General features: G+C 43.4%; 1 protein-coding gene across 1 annotated transcript in view; it reads right to left on the reverse strand.

Moving 5' to 3' along the window:
* Positions 1–21,645, reverse strand: part of Lmnb1 (lamin B1) — a 38,891-nt gene that overhangs the window by 3,769 nt on the left and 13,477 nt on the right. Inside the window, exons 2-9 of the mRNA XM_040741798.1 lie at positions 15,846–16,002; positions 15,241–15,366; positions 13,407–13,577; positions 11,427–11,552; positions 7,263–7,483; positions 6,094–6,319; positions 4,651–4,755; positions 532–651 (exon numbers count right to left, since the gene is read on the reverse strand). Of these exons, the coding sequence (XP_040597732.1) occupies positions 532–651; positions 4,651–4,755; positions 6,094–6,319; positions 7,263–7,483; positions 11,427–11,552; positions 13,407–13,577; positions 15,241–15,366; positions 15,846–16,002 (1,252 nt within the window). The remainder of the gene's footprint in view (positions 1–531; positions 652–4,650; positions 4,756–6,093; positions 6,320–7,262; positions 7,484–11,426; positions 11,553–13,406; positions 13,578–15,240; positions 15,367–15,845; positions 16,003–21,645) is intronic.

A 21,645-nucleotide genomic window follows, 5' to 3' on the forward strand; every position in this document is an offset into this window, starting at 1 on the left:
GAATTAGTGCAGCAGGATAGAGGAAGCTAGAGGCTCAGGCAGGAGCTGTGGTTCTGTGAAGTCAGTCTTTACAGTCAATCATTGCACAAGCCTCAGTCTGTCTTAACCCAATGATAACACTGGATTGCAGAACTGCGTCCTAAGAAACATCAAAATACCAAAAAGCCAAGAACTAGTGTAGTGAGGTTGACAAACATTTCCTAGGCTAACAGTGTAAGCATTTACAAGGTTAACAGCATAAGGATTTATTTACCAGGTAAACATTCTGTATCAGATGCTGTTTTGATAAAAATGTGAATTTTCAGAGGTGAAATTACTCAAAGTCCCAAAGCCAGTTCTCAGTGGAGACGGAACCTGACAAGGACAGTTGGAGCCTCGAATCTGCTAATAAATCAAAACTCCTGAACACGCTATCAACGTGTGTCCCTTTCCATTTACTCAGTATCAATTACTTGGCAGCCTTGATCTAGCGGGAGCTTCGCTGTCAGCCTGGTGGAATGGGTGCCGAGTGGCACTGGTGAACAGCCGTACCTCTCCCTGAGAATTTTTCAGTATAACCTTCACATCTTCACCAGTGCCCCAAGAGTTCTGGTTCTTCCAGATGAGGTCAGTTGGAGGACTGGCTGTGACTCCAGCATTTGCAGCCCATATCTGGAAGAGAGAAAGGACATCAGCACACCCAGAGTGCAGCGCTCACGCACACCAAGTTCAGCAACACGATGAAACTTAAAGCTTAAACTCTTCCTCTAATGGGCTGTGATCTCTGCCTAGCTACCTGTGGTTACCACAGTTCACAGAGCTTCTGCAGACCTTACCTTCCTCACGTGGCAAACATGGACACATGAGCCCCCGAAATAAAACGGCCACACTCTGGCCTAGTGGTGCCACAAAACAGCTGACCCAGAACAAGTTTTCTTACTGTCTTCCTCAACAAAAACAGGCAACAATGAATGGTACCTTAAAATAGGTGTGACCGCTTTTGACGTGACAACCAATACGAAGGAGCCCACTCACTCAATGGTAGCATTAACAGTCAACTGCTCTGTGGCAGTGGTTTGCAACCTTCCCAAAGCTGTGACCCTTTAATACAGTTCCTCATGTTGTAGTGACCCCTGACCATAACATTATTTGTCGCTACTTCATAACTGTCATTTTGCTACTAAGGGGTCTCAATTTCTAAGCCCATCAGAAATGTATTTTCCAATGGTTGCAACCCTCAGATTGAGAACCTCTGCTCTAGGGGTTTCATAGGTCACCCTTCCAAGAGACAGAGACAGAAATGTGCACATCCCTCCAAGTTCAACAACAGCTGATGTTCTATAGCTAACAGTCTCCCTGAAATATTCAGGGAGAGTGGCTCATCCCCAGTTGGAGACAGTGTCACAGTGCCCCAGCGCATTTCAGATTATGCTCCACAAAAAAAAAAAAAAAAAAAAAAATGCAGGGAATGTTCCAGAAAAACATAATTGCTAATGAAATAAACCAAATGCATTCCCTCCATCAGCATGGAAATTCTGCCATATCTTTTCTAAGTCTTTTTTGGCAGGAAACAGGTGGAATGGAAAACACTGGCAGTCAGAAAACCCAAGTGTAGAGGGCTAGAACGCTCAGCGGGTTAGTGTACACTGTCTCCTAGAGAGCCCTGCACCACATGGGGTGCTCACCGACCACAGCTGACTCCAGTCAGGGGATCTGGAGGTGGCCCCTGTGAGTACATGCATGGGACACACACAATCTTACACAGTACAAAGACACACATAATTCTTTTTAAGAAACAAAAGCCAGGCGGTGGTGGCTCACACCTTTAATCCCAACACTTGGAAGGCAGAGGCAGGTGGATCTCTGTGAGTTCAAGGACAGCCTCCAAAACAATACAGAGAAACCCTATCTCAAAAAAAAAAAAAAAAAGGGAAAACCTAGGTATAAATCCTAAACAATAAACAAATCATTATACCTCTGTGGTCCCAATGTCCTCAGAGGCAGATATAATCAGCCCTATGTTATAAATATGGAAACAGGCAGAAACACAGAAAATCTGCAACTGGTTGCTGAATATAAAAGATTCGATCACCAAAAAATGCAAATGACAAATCCAAGCTTATGGGGGAAGTCTATGAATCCCCATAAGAAACACCCTTCCTCTATTTAAGTCGCTTTCTTGTCTTAGAAAAATCAGGCCTTGCAGCCAGAGTACTTAACCCACAAGGGGTGACTGGACCTATCCGTGCACCCCACAGAAACAGGGTTACTCTTCTAGATCAGGCAGAAAGACCATGGAAGCATCAAGCTCTCCCATGAGCATTACAAACTGAAAGGGGCATTTACAGATGAAGCTGAAAAGTTCACCAGGCCCTGAGCTGCCTTCCAGATACTTCTTGCAATACTTTTCACTAATCTACAGCGTCACACAGTCGCTTCAGTGTGAATAGTAACACGGCAGTGAGGCTTAGGGAAGTGCTTGAGATGTGGTTATCAAGTAAAAGATTCGCTGTGCATCTCAGATCTCAGAAAAAAAGCTAACAGACTTAACTAATAAGTTTGGTATTAATATGTTTTGTTGGGGGGTGTTTGTTTTTTGAGACAGGGTTTCTCTGTGTAGCTCTGGCTGTCCTACAACTCACACTTGTAGACAATGCTGGCCTCAAACTCATAGATCCGCCTGCCTCTACCTTCCTGGTGCTGAAATTGAAGGCAGGCACCACCATGTCCTATTTTGATATGATATTCTGAACAAAATAGATTAAATACAGTTTCAGAAGAAACCTTATACCAAGTTTTACTGTGTTTTAACACTAAATTTTAAAAGTATACATAGGGTTTTCTCATCTTATTCTGGATCTTCAGACTGATCCTTGCATTTGCCATGTACAATGTCACAGGAAAAATCTCCCTCACTACTATGTCCCAAAAGTGATCACGCCTAATGTGAGATACTAAAGAAAAAGCAATAACAGTTCTTCTATACAACACCTACAGGAGCAATCTCTTTAGTCCCTGGGGCAGTCCATCTGCGGGGAAAGCAGATGATTGTCATAATGGCTCCACATTATGAGAGAAAGGAAATATTCAAATTTAAACCTTTTGAATTAAAACACCAAATTCTTTTAAACACATTATGCAGTTTCCCTAAGACATATAATAGAACTAAGCAATCTTCTCTCACTATAATTACTAAAGAGAAGAATAGAGTAGTTAGGATATTTGTTCTCATTTTCACCCATTATTACAAAATTAACACCTGCTATTTTCAGAAAGATGGCAAAGCTCTCTACACTTTACAAGTTCTAACCTGCATTCTGAGCCTTTGATCTGAAACATTAAGGTTTGTACTGATCAAAAGTATAAATATGTGGGAGGCTAAGACAGAATTGTGATAACTTCAAAGTCAGCTACGGAGGGAGGGGAGGCCGGATGTGGTGGTGTCAGCCTTTAATCCCAGCATCTGGGAGGCAGATGCTATGCCAAAAGCCTGGCACTCTGAATAATACCAGGGTACCATCCCTGTCTGGTAGGACTTTTGGGGGGCACAGGGATCTGTTTCATTTGCATTTGTACATTGTGTAGGTGCCTTCAGAGTCCAGAAGAGGGTGGGTGTCAGGTCCCTGGAGGTGAATTCACAGGTGGTTTTAAGCCACCTGATATGGGTGCTGGAACTCAAACTGGTCCTATGGAATAGCAAGCAAGTGGGTGTTTTTGGATCTCTGTGTATCCCTGGCTATCTTGGAACTCTATAGACCAAGCTGGTCTCAAACTCAGAGATCTACCTGCCTCTGCCCTAGGCCGGGGCGTAAAGGTGTGTACCACCACACCTGGCTTTTTTTGTTTTCTTCCAATATTTGAGATTTTTCACATGGAAGTATTTTGAGTATACTCATGCTTCACCACACCCCATCCCTCATCCCTCTCCCTCCCAACCCTCCCCATCTAACTCTGAGATTACTTGTTTTCCTTCTTTCCCCATGAAATCCTGTTGCCCAGCCAGTCTTGGGATTGGGGCATGGAGTCTATTAGGAAATAAAGTCTCCTTCCCCACAGCCATCAAACGCTAATGCCAAAGAGTGATGAGCTTTTGAGTCTCCCTTCGCCAAAATGCTGGGATTTCACCAGGCTGGAGCTGAAGAAGGTGCTCTCAACTGGTCCATCTCTCCAGCCCAAGGACCAAGGTGGCTTTGAACTCACAATGTTTTTGGCCTCAACCTCCCAGTAGAAGAGTTGCAAGCACGTTCAAGCAACTATAGTGGTGGCTTTGTTAGACCTCCAACCCCGAAACCAGCTAAGGTAAGGTGGAGCCAAGATACCAACATGTTAAAGTTTGTCAAAGCAATTTAGGCAGCTGATGTTTTAGGCTGATGCTATTAGCTTCCTACAATTCTTCACGACGTACAGAAGACAAATTGCATTAGGTACAAGTATCAGTCAAGAGGGAACTATGTTATACCCACTGAAACAGGAAAAAATATACTCTAAACACCAATTCTTCTCACCACTCTTAAGGCAGAATTTTTAAATCTTTAATAGCATACATAAACCCTACTAATGTAAAGACATTTAAAGCACACTTTCAAAATGCTGCTCTTTAAGCCAAACTTATTTTGTTTTCTGATGTTAACTGTTTTTATCTGTGATTAAGATAAGACTGAGTTCACTTACTGTAACAGTCTGGCCTGCCTTCAGCACGTATCTTGAGGTATATTTATAACTGACTGATGTGTCTCCAATTTTTCTGATCATCTCCCAGCCTCCCATTGGTTGATCCTAGTCACGAAACACAATATAACAGGGTTACTTCACATTCACAAATATAGAAAACTATGAAACAATCACATCCGTGAACCCACAAAGGCTCTGAGAAGCTCAGGCTTCCCATGAAACACATTGAACTCCGTCTCTCAGCCAAGAGTGACTTCATGAGCACTGCACCCCACCAGGAAGGGTCTGAATTTTAAAGGGGACAAAATAGGGACAGACATGAAAACACAAAGGACAGTATTCACTGCCAAGTCAGATGGTCTTTATGATTTGCAACACAATCAAGCGACCAAAACCACAAAACATGAATGCATGATGGCTTTCCATTTCAAATTACAGACACTCACGGTTGACAAACATAAGGAGAGAATTTTGTTTTCGTTTTCTGCATCTGTGCCAGCTTCGCCCAAATTAAGCTGTCACTAAGAGTTTAAAGGCAAGCTAAAGAGCAAGAAGCCAGTGGGTAGGCATGAGGACAGCAAACCCATTAGGTTCCCTTCCCTCCAGGTTGAGACTAGCCGCTATTCTGTTTCCAAGTCTCCAGTGGGTAGGCATGAGGACAGCAAACCCATCAGGTTCCCTTCCCTCCAGGTTGAGACTAGCCGCTACTCTGTTTCCAAGTTGTGGCAAAGCGGCCCCGGACCTCGTCTCCAGTGGAGCTGCCTGTGCTGTCTGACTTAGGTAAACACATGACCACGCACAATAGCCTGCTGAGAAGAGAGTGGTCTCACAATTTTTAGCAGACCCCTTCTACACCTCAAAAGTCCCTGCAGTAAATACTTCCTGCTCACATAAACTATTCCAAGACAGAAATTCACATTACTACTATTTCTGTGTAAATGAGATCACAAGCATTTGTTGGTTAGTTAACTTTGAGAAGAAAAAGGCTCCTTCAACATACCCGAGCCTGCACCCACATCCTTCCATAAAGTTTTATTATAATTGCAACTTCAATCTGGCTACAGAAAGCTTCTAATTCATCTTTGGGAAGGCCATCATGAAACGACCAAGTCTAGGTCAGACAGAGGTGGAGTAACTTCATAAAGCAAGATTCACAAAGAAAATCTTAGGCTGAGAAGATGGTTTGATGGGTACTGGTGGTTGCCACCAAGGCTGATAGCCTGAGTTCAAATCTAGAACCCCACATGGAGAAAGGATAGATGACTCCTCCGACTTCCACACCCAGCTGTAGCACATGGACACCATCCCTACCACCACAATAAATAAACATAAGAACAAAGAAACTCTTCAGGCCACCAAAGTCCTTAAGACTGAAACAAGCGGATGGTGGAGCAGCCCAGCAGTCTGCAAAGCAGGCCTCGGGAGATGGGTCAATCCTATTACCTGTTCAGAAGTGTTCTTCAAGCGGATAAACTTGCCATCAACATCTATCTCTTCAATGCACACATTCCCGGTGGCTGAGGCAGAGTGGGAAATGCTAACACTACTGCTCGCCTCCGACTCCTCCACATCAACTCTCTTCCGCTTTCCTCGAGTGGTGCGAACACTGCGACTGGATGATGCTCTGGACACAGTCACTCGGGAAGAAGGACTTGGAGAGAGCTTCAACCTACAGAGAAAGAGTGAGTTCCGCTGGTGGAGTGTAAGCGCCCAACTCACCGAGGCTTTGGTCTCCACAGGCATTCCTAAAGCAAGGAATCTTTCACCATGTTAGACAATGCCAATAAAGCAACATTTAGTCATTACATTACTAAAACATTTGAAATCTTCAATGAAGGAGTCCACTCGATATTAAAAGTAATAACAACACATTTCTAGGGGCTGGAGAGATGGATTGGAGGTTAAGAACACTGGCTGTTCTTCCAGAGGTCCCCAGGTCTATTCCCAGAAACCACACAGATGGTGGCTCACAACCATCTATAATGAAAGCTGATGCCCTCCTCTGGCCTGCAGGCATACATGCAAGCAGAACACTATACACATAATAGATAAATCTTTAAACAAAATCTATTTCTATTTAAAACTGATATTAGAAAATTTCAAAGTAGCTTTTTTCCTTTTTAAAAATATTTTCTTTTCCTTAAAAGTGAGAGCATTTAATAATTAAATTTAATACATTTGGAAATATGCACTGAAAGAAATGTAAACCACTTAGAATATAGTTATGTTATTCATGTTGGAGAATACACTGGGTTTTGTTTTTGTTGTTTTTCAAGACAGGGTTCTCTGTGTAGCCCTGTCCTGGAACTCACTCTGTAGACCAGGGTGGCCTCCAACTTGCAGAGATCTGAGTACTGGGATTAAAGGCGTGTTCCACCTCGCCCAGCAGCTCTGCCTTTCTTAGAGACACTTTGGAATGCTTGAGTTCCTAGCACAGGACAGTAAATCTTACTGGACCGTTCTTCACTATGAACCATTTGTATTCTTAACACAAGAGACAAGGTTTTAACTTAGGGCAGCCCTAAGATACTGGATATAAAAGGGAGAAAGAAAGGGGGGAGGAAAAGTGAGCAAACCCAGCTTGTGGAGCCCCGGGGGTGCCAGGGCCTTACCGTTCTTCCTCGCCTTCTAAGAGCTTCCTGTAGGCGCTGATCTCCATGTCCAGAGCCAGCTTCACGTCAAGCAGCTGTTCGTAGTCATTCAGCTGCTGCTGCATCTGGTCCCTTATCTCCGCCATCTCTCGCTCTTTGTCAGACAGCAGACGGCGAGAGTTGTCCTTCTCTTTAGCCAGCATGTCCTCCAGTTCTTGAATCCTTTCCAAACAGGCTCTAGACTTCAGAGTCAAAGAAGCACATTCACTTTCTGGGACCATTTCAACATGAGGACAAGGCAGCTATTTTAACCCATCTCCTGAACCAGAGAGCAAACACAGCCTCACAGGAGCGCTAACTCGGAGCCAAAAGATCCTGGCTGGGAGAAATTAAACCCTAAGTTCTCAGACTATAAAATACACTCTTACAAAAGTTTTGGGTGACAAAAGCCTAAAAAGAAATATTTTTCAAGTTAAAAGTTTGGAAATGTACATGTAAGTTTAAGAGTATTAGCCAAATGAACATTTTAGTACAGCTGTGGAATCTTCAAGTCTGACTTTCCTACAAGATCCCCCTTTCAGAAGTATCAAAGAACACCAAGGACCTGCTAGGGCACATCCTAAAACCAAAGGCTGCACATTGGATATGCCCGTCTCTCTAGGGGGAGCCCCATCATCGTGCTTGGGTACAAATCACATGTGGTACACGGTGATGTGGAAAATGTTACTGGAAATATAGAAGCCGTGCTTGGCACACAGTGAAAATAATTCCACATCCTACATCACAAAGTTCATCTTCAAACCCTGTAGCTAATCACATGTTTCTCCATGACAAAATTCATCTCAGTAGCCTCAGAAATGATAAGAGTAGTCAGCTCAAAAAGAATGACAGAAGCCAAGGGCCTAAGAATCCCAAGTACGCAAATCAGTGGTAGACAGGGACCTACTGTGCCAAAACTTAAATCTGAAAGGAAGACACTGTAATAAATATTGCACAACTAGAATTTATTCCTGGAACAAGTACAGGCTCAAAAAATTCAACATATAATGGAGTTCAACAAGTAACTAGATGATAAAAACCAAATTTCCCAGACTCAGGAGTTACAAATAGATTAAGGAGCCAAAAAAGAACCCTGCAGTATCATATTTAATAGAAGTGCATGAATCTCTGCTTAACTTAATAAAATCCATGACTAGACAGAAAAACAATTACAGATTATAGCTATGCTAAGTTAGCATGTACATGTGTGCACAAGGGATGTGGAACCTGTTCTATGAGGTTTATACATGGACAACCTATTTTATGAGATGGTCCAGAAGTAGAGCTACCAGTACCAAAAAGTGTACTGAGTGTGTTTGCACATGTGTACACCAGCACCCCAAGCCTATTCTATGAGAAGGCATAGGTGTGTGTGTGTGTGTGTGTGTGTGTGTGTGTGTCTGTCTGTCTGTCTGTCTGTCTGTGTAAAATGATGAACAGGCCCTGTGGGTTCAATTCCCAGCAACACAAAGAAACAAAACAGTGGCCAGGATGGAGAGGTGACTGCGGTTGAGAGCTTTATAGAGCGGCTCTTCTCAATAAGTAATAAATAGATTCCTGTCTCCAGGACACAGAGCTTACTAATTCTTGTCTGGGTGGGCCAGACAGCAGGAAATGAAAGACCACTGATTCTTAACAATAAAAGAAACCTGGCCAACACTACTGTAATCGCACATTTCCGGTGACGTGGTTCTTAATACGAGGTGATGAAAACAGGCACCACCACTGAGCCAGTTAACCCCAGGTCTTACTAATAATTCATAACACAGTGACAGTGATTCGTTTACGACACAAACGCAGTAACAGTTCCCAGAGCCGGGTAGGGTCAGGAAACAAGAACCATGGCTGCTTCTGGTGTGCCACTGTGGACTCTTGTAAGGCAGGCAGCCTTGGCCCAAACACAAGCACTGCATGCAATTCCGAATGCCAAAACACCATTGCTATCATCTATCTACTTAAACTTATCTTCTTAAGTATTTCTTCAAAGGCTGCTTCGACCTTAAATTTCAGGTCAAGAGCCACAGGTCACATTCGCAGAAGCAAACACAGCCCAACAGCAGCATGATGAAACCACCACGACTCACAACAGAAGAGTATTAAACATCTTTCTCCCCCTTTCCTAAGATTGAAACCCCTCACCAAACCTCTTATCAAGCTGGACACAGGTGCACACACATGCAAGCCCCGGTACTTGGGAGAGTGAGGCGGGAAGGTGGAACAAGTCTCGGGCCTGCCCGGGTTGCCCAGCAAGCGAGGCCCGCACTACAAAGCGGGGTGAAGCAAGCGTGTGTGTGTGTGTGTGTGTGTGTGTGTGTGTTCATTTACTCCTCAACAGAAAGTCTCCATCAGTGATGGAGAAGACTCCCTCTGCCCCGACAGCTGAAACCCACTCAAGACAAAGCAGCCACTTGTCTCCCAGCTACTAAGGCAGCAGGTTCCTAGAAACCCCAAGGACGACAGTTTAAAATCCACTAACCTGAAAGCACTTATTTACAGGAAGTAGGAACAGCAGGAAAACAAGGAAAAGACAACCTGAGTCACAACCTTAGTCCCCAAATCTACCGCTATTTATCCACAGTAAGGCTTCGCCTCCTCGGCTGTAAAACAAAGATCTAACGGAGAGTGGCTGATATCAACTCATTGTGGGAGCACGACGGCCCATTTCCAGAAGTATACAGTTCATGTTCCTACTCTCCACGGCAGTACTGAGAGAGATCTTTCCATTGCTCCCTCCCAACTACAATTAGTATTTTACAAAACAGGCTCTCAGTGGTGAGTTAGTCGATCTAAGGATAAGGAAGGAATTGATTTTACCATTCAATCTTCCCTGGCCTTAGCCTTTCCGATCCTGAACCAGGGCCTACGCAGCTAGTTCCATCAGTGAAGTGCATGCCAGGAGACCCTGCCTGAGGACCTGCATTCAGAGTGTGTGCATGCAGGTGCGTGCACGTGTGTAGCTTGGAATATTTTGTTATAGCAGCCCAACAGGACTAAGATAGATAGATGGTGCAACAGAGAGAAAATGCCTCAAAGACTTTCAACAAGAGTGGGGTATAAAGGAAATACTGGGAAGGGAGGGAAGGAGACCTGTTACCCTGAAATCTCCAGGCAAATCATTTGGTCTGTGGTTTGGTCAAGTGAACAGTCCATTGTTAGATGAAAAGTTCAAAATACTAGCAGAACAAACTAATTCTAAAATAATTTAAAGTTTTATGACATAAGTAATAAAATACACAAGGTAGCAATGTAAAAATCTGTTAACTGTTTTATTACATTATTATTCTAAAGCCCACAATAAATGCTTTTATACCTAAAAAGAATTTAGGGGGGAAAGAAGGGGGGTGCCTGCTCAATAAAACTGCATAAAATTTAAACAAGTTTCTCCCCTCAGGAAAACAAAGGCAGGAGTTACTTCCCAGTCATTAAAGAGAAGCAATGCCCAATCAGTGTGTGACTGACTCCACGCGTCACTTTACCCAGCATCACCCACAGTAAAGGTGACTTGAAGCCACATGAAGACTACGTCACTTGACCTGGAGCCATGCCACCACAGCAGGCAGCTGTCAACACGGAGAAACGGAGTCACTTGCACTGAGGTATACAGGTAAGTTGATGAGACCAGCGACTTTTAAAGAATAGAGATTCATACCAGAGTAATTTCAACTGCAAGGAGAAAGAAGGCACTGCACCCAATATTTTATGATCATCATCATCTTGGTTTCCAAGTGTGGTGGGAGAGAATGAGCGGGAGCAGTGCGGAAAGACGGGACAGAGCACTGCTGCGACACAGCTGTGTCCAGAGTCATCGGTGGGTCTCCACATAACCTCCCTAACTGCTTAGGAATAAGGTGCTACTCAGGTGTTTTAGGGAAGAGGGGGAATTTTGAGACAGATCTCACTATGTAGCCCAGGTTGGCCTTGAATTTACAGCAACCCTTACCTCTGCCTCTCAGTTGCTGGAATTACTGATGTAAATCACCACAAAGCTACAGGATATTTATAGACTATAAAAACCAGGAGGGAATCTGTTTCATCTGTGACAAGGACGGAGAAGTGGCTCAGGTAGGTAACAGGCAGACAGTGACGACACAGGTGGCCAACCTTCCAGCATAACTCCAAGTGTGCTTGGAGGCGGGGCCTACTTACCTCTTTCTGCAGGTTAGAAAGCTGGGAGGAGAGGCTCTCGATGCGCATGCGGCTCTCCATCAGCTCTTCCCGGGCACTGTTGACAGTGGAAGTGTTCATCTCGGAGGACAGTCGGGCATTCTCAAGCTGTAAGAACGGGAAGCCAGTCAGCCTTATCTAGTAAGTTAGAACTGATAAATGAGGAAGCATGAGTCACCAAGACATTTCCAGGCTGACGAAACACAGGAAAATCATGACTGTCTGTGACATACATCACCATACACCTGTGTCTTCAGACTCACTTCTAAAACTATGAATTTACACAATTTCAATGTATCTAGGTCATTAACTGGGCTTACTTTTCTAGTAATCCATCCACTAACTATTTACTATCTAGGGTAGCACTAACAAAGAAGTAGCCACAAAAACTTTAGTGATGTTTGTAAAGGAAGCATTCTATATTCCAAATGCAACAAATCCAACACAGAATAGACTTTGTAACCAGATTGACTCTTCCTTTCAGAAGCAAAGCAATCTCAGAAAAACAAGGCCTACATCTCCAAATGCCACAAGTGTTGAGTGTGAGTACACACGCACTCACCCGTACCTGTTTTATAGAGGCCTGAGAAACAGAGACAGTGAGCTGTTGGTCTCTACATTCCTCCCAACCTTCCCTAGTCCAGTCTGTGGGGTTCTTTCTTTTTCTCACTTCAGCACTGAGCAAGGGCTGGGTGGCTGAAGGAACGCTTGCTGAGGTTGCTTATATGCTATGCCCATTACTGCTTCATTAAGTGACTAACACTTAACACGAACAGTGTGAGGCCAAGCAAAGGAATTATTTTAAACGACTCCATCAATTTTCTAACTCTGCCTCTATTTTTTTAATTTAGTCATATAACATTTAACATGAGAAAAATTGCTTGCAAAAAAATGTATCATGTGATCTGTTCATGTAAGTGGGATGTTTCCACATTTTTGAAATAAAGTCAGATTTTCCAATGTCTTCTCCATAAAACAGCAACATCCTATAGGGAGTGACACATCTATACACACTTGCAATGTGGCCATCAGAGCCCAACAGTGTGCAGAAACGCCAACAACAACCCAAAGGGAGTGCCAGCCTCCATTCACTGGCAGCAGCATGCAGAGAGGCAGCAGAGGGATCTGGGACTGACAGGTATTTAAGCCACTCTGATGTGACACGAGTGACCAGGGGCACAAACATAAACCTTACTTCTGGTAATTTGGATAACCTCATTTTCATCTAGATCTTAGTAGTGTTTAGTCTATATGAAGCTGCATTAACAATACAGTCATTATGTTTATTCCTAAAGAATAAGAGAATCATTTCTTCTATTTGAAGATTTTTTTAATTCTTTCACTATTTAATGTGTATGGGCACTTTGTTTACATGTATATTTGTGCACCACACTGGAGCACAGGAGAGCACTGGATACCATGGGACTACAATTACAGATGGTTGGGAGCTGCCATGTAGGTGTGAGAATTAAATACATAGCCCTCCAGGCCCTTTGTTCCAGTGTTGTTTTTTGTTTTTGTTTTGAAACACGGTTTCTCTGTATTGTTTTGGAGGCTGTCCTAGAACTAGCTCTTATAGACCAGGCTGGCCTTGAACTCACAGAGATCCACCTGCCTCTGCCTCCAGAGTTCTGGGATTAAAGGCGTGTGCCACCACCGCCCAGCTCCTTGTTCCAGTTTTTTAAAATGATTCCTGGGGCTGGAGAGATAACTCAGCAGTTAAGGGTTTTGGCTACTCTTCAGGACACAGGTTCAATTTCCAGCACCCACATGGTGGTTAACAACCATCTATGATTGTAGTTCCATGGGATCTAACGCCCTCTTCTGGTGTGCAGACAAAAGCACTTATATTCATAAAATACAAAAATAAAACTTCAAAGAAAAAAGAAAACCCTAGACCAAGCAAACAAGCCACGTCTTCAGGACTGAGGCGCTGGCGAGCAGAGCCCGGCCCGCGCTCACCTTGGCATGGTAGGTCTGCTCCAGCTCCTCCTTGTACAGCCGCACTTGAGCGTCGTGCTGCTCCCTCATCTCGTGCAGAGCCTGCGCCAGCTTGTACTCATACTCGATCTGCCGCCCGGAGTCCACCTCCACCAGACGAGTCTCATGCTTCCGTCTTGTCTCATTGATCTCCTGCAGGGAGAAACAACACAAAACCAACTTGTTTACGCCGGCCATGCTAGCACCAGTCTGAAACCTCAGGAGACTGATACATCGTTTACTAACCTCCACACCTGTCCTGTCTCAGAACAGGCATGTGATACACTGTTGCCTTTCAGTTTGCAGGCAGAACATCTCTGGGTAAAACTAATGGCATAATGATAATACCTCAAGTCCTAGGAACCTTCTGGCTCTTTTCAGGTGTAACTATTTCCCTTTATTGAAGTCAAGAAATGGCCTGATGATTTTCTAAAGTGCAACTATAGGGACCTAGACAATGTACTGCACCAAACACTAACTAGGGTTTGTGTTTCTGAGTTGCTTTACTGGCAATCTTATGGGTGCCTCTACAAGACATGGAAGGTCAAATCTGACAGCACAACCTCAAGGTTTCTACATAATGATCTACTTTCTTAGATACAGTAATAGTTTGCATGACTCAGATGTTACACTATTAGTAACAATGTAAGCAGGATCTTATTAATGTCACTTGACTAACTCAGTGGTTATCCTTCTGTTTCAAGAAACTGTCCAAAAAACCTGGGATAGGAAATTAGTGGCTAGGTACAGAAAGCCCACTAATAAAAACTGCCCATTTTAGTTTCTCCCTATTAACTTACTTGTCTTGAGTAGGAATAATTACAGGAGCCACAAGGGGGCACTATAACCCATTAAAGTTGTTTGTGTATCTTTGTATAGTGCTGGGGATTGAACCTAAGACCTCAGAGGTTAAGTACAGATTTTATTATCTACCCAATGCCTAGTCCTAACTATTCTTTTCTTACATTTCTTCATGGTTCTCTTAACCACTAAAAAGGAAAATATACTTGGGGGGGGAGGGAACCCAGGGTTGAAATCACAGCCCTGCTCCCAACCTCCTGGAGATCTGGGCTGTTTAAGGAAACACGTGCTACTTAAATGATGAAAGGCTTAGCTAGAGAAAAACTGAACCCAGACTACATCCAAGTCATTGTCAACCTTCTTTATTCTTTCTCTCTCTACATCCTCTTCCTTTCCCCATTAACTGTTAGTAATGAAGAGGTTAAACGTGTTTATTGGGCAGTATCCTCAATGTTGGAAAAGACTAGGAAGAGTAAGTAGTTTCAAGATGGTTCTAAAAGGACAAAAACCAAATATTCAAACATATTTCCCATTATAAAAAATTACTGCCGGGCGGTGGTGGCGCACGCCTTTAATCCCAGCACTCGGGAGGCAGAGGCAGGTGGATCTCTGTGCGTTCAAGGCCAGGCGGGACCGATAGCCTCCGAAACAATACAGAGAAACCCTGTCTCGTAAAAAAAAAATACTAAATTACATTGTTGTTGCCATTTTCCAATTATTATCTTATGTAGAAGAGGCAATTCTAGTTTCTTCGCCACTAACATTAAGACAACATACATGATGGCAGAGCAGAGACAGCCAAAACTAAGCAAAACAAAGCATGAATCAGCCTTGACCACACCCGCACAGGTCAAGGACAGTCTGTAGGAATAGGCTCTCCCACAACTGGGCTCCAGGAATCAAATCCAGGTTGTTTATTCAGGCTACGCAAACTCAAACATGACCTTGAAATCCTAACAGATAAGAGACAGCACGCTCAGTCTGTTTCCTTTAAAAAGAAAGTTTACGTAGTTACCTCTTCGTACATATTTTTACGAAACTCCAAGTCCTCAGTAAGGCTCTGACAGCGATTCTCCAAATCCACTTTAAGTAAAGTTTCGTCCGCTAACTGCTTTTTGGCAGCGGATAAGGATGCTTCCAGCTATGAGGAGGAAAAAGAATGATAAAGATTATATGGCGACCATGGTAATGACTTAAGATATGAATCAGATCAAGCATTAGAGTTCCTATAAATCAATTAACATGATTATCTCATTTTAACTTTATGGTCATTTGCTGCTTCCCCAGGATGTCACCTCAGATCACCTATCAAACTGTAGTCCTCAACAGAGAGGGAGGTCAGTCCATCAAGAGTCACTGTTCCTGTACAATAATGAAACAGGTTTTGAAAGCAGAGAGGACGAGTGTACCCAGGAGAGCAGCAAGGTCTGCAGAACCCAGACCACAAGTGATGAGAAGCTACCATGCAGAGCTAGCTACCAAGACTGTTCTTTGAGGAAGCCAACAAAGAACACAAATAGAGTTCATTTAAAAAAAATTAATATAAATAAATAAATCCATAAACTATGGCCTAAGATTGCAAACTAATCAACCAAATATGGGTCAGAGGTAGATTCTTACCTGAGCAATCTGATCTTTCAGATCCTCCAAATCGCCCTCTAAACTCTTTTTGTCACCAAGGGCAGTAGCCAGCGCTGCATCCTTAGAGTTTAGTGCCGCCTCATACTCTCGAAGCTTCATCTGGGCTCCATTAAGATCGGATTCCTTCTTAGCGTAACTGCAATAGCAGAAAAGCACAGACAACATCACCACCCTGCCTTGGGACCTTCTCCTTGCCTGCTTAAGGGAGAAATCAAGGCAACCTAAATAATGGCTGCACAGGTCCACTGAAACTACAGAAGCTAACCAAGGAGCATCAGATCAAAGAGTTTTGGGTGGATGACATTTTCCCCATCACATGTTAACTAATGACTATGGGATGAAGAAACTCCTAAGACCCAGTCTCTGGGGACTAGAGATGGCTCTGAGTGAAGAGTACTTGCTGTTTTTACTGAAGATCCATGATCATGTCCCAGCACCAACATGGTAAATCACCTGTTAACTTCAGTTCTGTGAGATTAGACACCCTCCTCCAGCTTCCTGATCATACATGAAGGGCAGGCACACATGCCAGCAAGACACTCACTCACATGAAATCTGGTATCAATGACAGCTCATCGATGCCAAGAGACTTGCAAGCACCTTCTATTCCTAATAAGATGATTTGAAATTTCCATAATTACATAGAGTGCTATGTTGGAAAAGTAATCTTTCATATATGAACAATTACATTTCAAAAGACATAATGTTTGCCATTAAAATAAATCTCTACCATTAATTACACAGGAAAGCCTTCACTGTATCAAGATTCTGAATACCTGCTCTAATTAAAACTGGAGTATTGCTAATGTTAAAATAAACTGACTCAATGGTAAGAAAGTGTAATTCAAGAAGACTCCTAACCCATGGTGGTACAACAGACCTAGTCCCAACAATAGAATCTTTTTTGCTAAGTTCTGTATGCTTAAGACCACGAGATGGCAGGCTTTAGGTGAAAACTAGTCTAGAAGGGACAAACCAACTGCTTAAAATTTGAATTAACAAATAATCTTCCACTTGGGCTAGAGATGGTTAAACTCACTTGCTGCTAAATGAGGAGCTCCAGAATCTGAAGGAGCCCCAGCTGCAAGAGATCTGAAACCCTCTTCTGGAACACGTGGGCAGCTGGATTCAAAAGTGCAGACACAGACATTCACACACCTCCTTTCTAAAAGAGAACCCAACCTTGCTGAATTACAGACAAATGCATGCCCTGGGCCTCCACAGGAATCCCATGGAGAAGCCTGTGAAACAGCCACCGGTAACCCTACTATAAAACGCCAGTGCTGAGGACATGTCATGCATACCTAGGACCTAAGGAAAATCATTAGAGATAAGTTAGTTTCACGTAGCCCATTATCAGCCTGGAATTCACTACACAGCCAAGGACAACCCTGAAATCAGATACACCACCAAGTGCTAGGATTGTAGACACAGGTACACCAGTTCACTGTGTGTGCTGGGAACAAAACCCAAGGCACACTGTGGCATGTGTACACACACACACACACACACACACACACACACACACACACACACACACACACACTTTTAAGATCTCATGGGAGCTTGCCTTTTGAGACCAAAAAAGAAACAACATTTGAGGCTGGAGAGATGGCTCAGCAGTGGTGGCTCACACCTTTAATCCCAGCACTCAGGAGACAGAGGCAAGCAGATCTCTCTGAGTTTGAGGCCAACCTGGTCTACAGAGTGAGTTTCAGGACAGCTAGGGAATATATAGAGGGATCCTGCCTCAAAAAAAAAGGGGGGGGCTGGGGGCTGGAGAGATGGCTCAGAGGTTAAAAACACTAGCTGTTCTTCTATAGCTCCTGAGTTCAATTCCCAGCAACCACATGGTGGTTCACAATCATCTGTAAGGAGATCTGCTGCCCTCTTCTGGCATGCAGGCAGGCATACAGACAGACAGAACACTACATAATAAATAAATCTTTTTAAAAAAAAATCCTGACGCAGAATCTGAACTGGAGAAATCAACTACATCAGATGCCATCAAGAACTGTTGTGAAAAGCTTCTAAGATTAGCAAAACCCAGGCATTCGGGTAATCACATGAAACCCATGTGATGCCAAAAGAACAGAGGCTTAAGAGTTTATGGTTCCAAGTCAGGTGCAGTGATGCCACCTCAAATCCCAGCACTGGGAGGCAGACAGATGGATCTCTGTGAGTTTCAGGCCAGTCTGTCTATATAGTGAGTTCTAGACAGCCAGGGCCACACAGTGAGATCCTGTCTACACAGGGGTAAAAAAAGATTTTATCATTCCAAAAGTAAAAGGCCTCAAATTTAAGTACAGACTACAAACATGCAAAATACCAACCCACATAATATAAAACTTAAAAAAGAAAAAAATCAGTATGAAGTGATTGACCATCTGATTACAGCAAGCGCCAAACTTATCTGAGACCAAGTCAATCAAGATCTGCCTACAAAAGCCATGGCCTTCTCTTGAAGTAAGACAACAGGCATTGAACCTTAAGGAGGGCTCCTGCATCGGCCACTTATACACAGGTACATTGAGGTAGAAACAGAGAGGGCTCAGTCAAGTTCCTAAACTTGGAGACTATTTATTTAACTGAGCAAACATTATTGAGGGCTTAGTATGCTCTACTTAAGACAGCAAGTTAAGTAGAGTGGATTTTGCTTATGAATGTATCTGCCTGGTTATTCATTAGTTAAAGAATGAGATGGACTTGTGGGTGTGCCTGCAATGGAAGCTGGTAGCAGACATTCCCTGAAGCTGTTGGAATATCCCAAGTGATGTGTTTCTGTAGGCTTAGCAGCTGCACATGAATCTACTGATATTTTGAGTATCATCTGTGGGCCCCACAGCCCACAGTAAGCACCCTGCTGCAGCTGCGATATGTAGATTTGAATTAAGTCTCTTGGATGGGCAGTGGTGGAGCACGCCTTTAATCCCAGCACTTGGGAGGCACAGATAGGTGATCTCTGTGAGTTCAGGGTTGGTCTGATCTACTGAGCGTTCCAGGCAGCCTCTAAAGCTACAGAGAAACCCTGTCTTGAAAAACCAAAACTAGATAGATAGATGATAGATAGATAGATAGATAGATAGATAGATAGATAGATAGATAGATAGATAGATAGATAGATAGACAGACAGACTGACTGACTGACTTAGGAGTTAAAGGCTGTGGTGAAAACCTGCTAGCTCAAGGTTGAGTAGCAACTAGCTGACCTTGCTTTTCTGTCTCCACTTGTCTCAGAACCAAAAAGGAAGTTTCAAACTCAATTCCCCGCCCTTTCCTGTGTGTCTTCTCTATCCAAATTGCTGGCTTCTCTATGGCCAATTCCAGTCGGCTAGTCACTGGCTCCACCCCTGATTTAAGGGTTAATTTTATTGGCAAGTCTCAGGAGTGTCAGAGTGCAATCAAAATATTCCACAACACCCAAGCACCTTTCAACACCCAACAAATGTTCTTTCTGTGTTCATGCACTGTTCTCCTCTCCTCCTTTAGTCCACAACATTAACAGTGGGAATGTGGATGCCTCCTAACGAAGGAAGGAAGGAAGGAAGGAAGGAAGGAAGGAAGGAAGGAAGGAAGGAAGGAAGGAAGGAAGGAAGGAAGGAAGGAAGGAAGGAGAGAGCCCACTGTCACCTCTACACATGAGACACTGATGTAACACTGAGGACACAGATCCCAGTACTGAGGGATACTTAGCTCCCTCAAGGGACTGAAGACTCAAAGAAGGGCAAGGCCTCTTATAATTCCTGAATTTCAAACACAGAAACCCTGTAGATAACGATGGTCTTGTTAAATGACTCTGAAGCCACAGAGTATTCAGTAATAGAGTACATGTCTGCCAAACACAAAGCCCAGGGTGCAATTACACTGCCAAAATAACACCTTCCCAAGTCTTTCATCCTGCATAAAATTCTTTTTTAAAAAAACTGCAATACTTTTGCCGGGCGGTGGTGGCACACGCCTTTAATCCCAGCACTCGGGAGGCAGAGGCAGGCGGATCTCTGTGAGTTCGAGGCCAGGCTGGACCGACAGCCTCCAAAACAATACAGAGAAACCCTGTCTCGTAAATACCCCCCCCAAAAAAAACTGCAATACTTTTATGATTTCTGAATTTACTTTCCTAAATGTCCTCCCTCTGACCCTGCCAATGTCGATGAATCATGAAAACACAGTTAAGGTTACACCCATCTCCAGATAAGAGTCACCAATCAAGAGTTTTGTGTCAGATGAGTAGCCAACACCAAGGGCATACGGAGGCCATTCAGTCAGTGGGTTAGCAATCTGAACATAATCTTGTCACAGGTTTCTAACTGTTTTCATACTTTTTATTCATTAAATATGGCATGGAAAGTGCAAGTGTTATCAGCACATCATGGAGGCACACAGCTGCGGGCTGCTGTCCTGAAACAGTGTGTCACTTAGGCACAGGGTGACATCTGACACTGACACTGTCAAGGATCAACAGGAATACAAAGTTATTAGACAGGAGCAATGAAGACTTTACACTACATCCTTCTGACTGCAGATCTGCTCGGTGCTGTTGACCAGCCTATTTCTACCTCCAGATAGATCGTAGACTGCTCCACTAAAGTCAGCACATGAATCTAATGCTACAAATATGCACATGTTCCTTCATAACACGTCAAAAAATGTTCCTTCAGACACTTTACAGAGGAACCAAAGTCACACACACACACACACACACACAAAGCTCAATAGGTCATCAGAAAATTATTCAAGACCTACTATCTGACCATAATAGCCACCTAGTGGTGAACTAGTAAGCCTATCACATCAGTAAATATTTTCCTCCTATATATAAATATATTGCTTTAATATATTAATATGGTGGTTTCTTTTTTCCTTTTTTGTTTGTTTGTTTCTTTGTGGAGCCTTGGCTGTCCTGGAACTCACTCTGTAGACCAGGCTGGTCTCGAACTCAAGATACGCCTGCCTCTGCCTCCTAGTCAGACTATGTCTGGCCATGAACTCCTGATCTTCCTGCCTCAACCTCCTAAATGCTGGGATCACAGGTATGCTTAGCCATGCCCACCATAATAAACACTTGAAGAAATTTAAACCAATTAAAAGGAGAACCAAGGTTTTGTATGAAACAAACAGGAGGGGGTCCAGAAACAAACACTTAAAGCATAGTAAGTGAGGTGTAGTGAGTGGCACTCACCTATAATCCCACCACTCAGAACACTGAGGGTGGGGATTCCAGAGTTCAAAGCCAGCCTGAACAAAGGTGAATTCCTTTGTGCCCCCACTTAAACGACCCTAATTAGAAGCTTATTACAGAATAGCTTTAATTAGGTTCTAGGAAATGATTGCTCTTCTATTAACATGTTCTTGTCTAGTGTTAACACCTGACAGAAATGTTCACTCAAGTGAAATGTCTAGTTTGACCAGTAGCACACTACAAAGAATGAACAATTTCTAAATTATTCAGTATAGCTGTAGGCGAAGTCTATATTCACCTTTAAGCCAAGACCTAGAAAAATGCTTGAATTGGGGTCCTTCTTTTACACAAGTGTCACGACTTTTGTTTTCAAGGACTTTTGTCTTTATTTGATTTTTCACATACAAAAAGATATGTGTAAAAGGGGCTAATGAGTTATTTCTAATCCCAGTGCTGGGGTCAAGATCCTTGGGGTTCACTAGTCAGCTAGCCTAGCCTACTTGGCAAGCCTCAGATCCCAGTGGTACCCTGAGTTAAGACACTGGAGGTTAGCCCCCGGCTTCCACATGCATGCACACGCATGCAACACACACCATTAAT

This window comes from Mesocricetus auratus, unplaced genomic scaffold, assembly GCF_017639785.1.
Source record: "Mesocricetus auratus isolate SY011 unplaced genomic scaffold, BCM_Maur_2.0 Super-Scaffold_6730, whole genome shotgun sequence".
Classification (NCBI taxonomy): domain Eukaryota; kingdom Metazoa; phylum Chordata; class Mammalia; order Rodentia; family Cricetidae; genus Mesocricetus; species Mesocricetus auratus.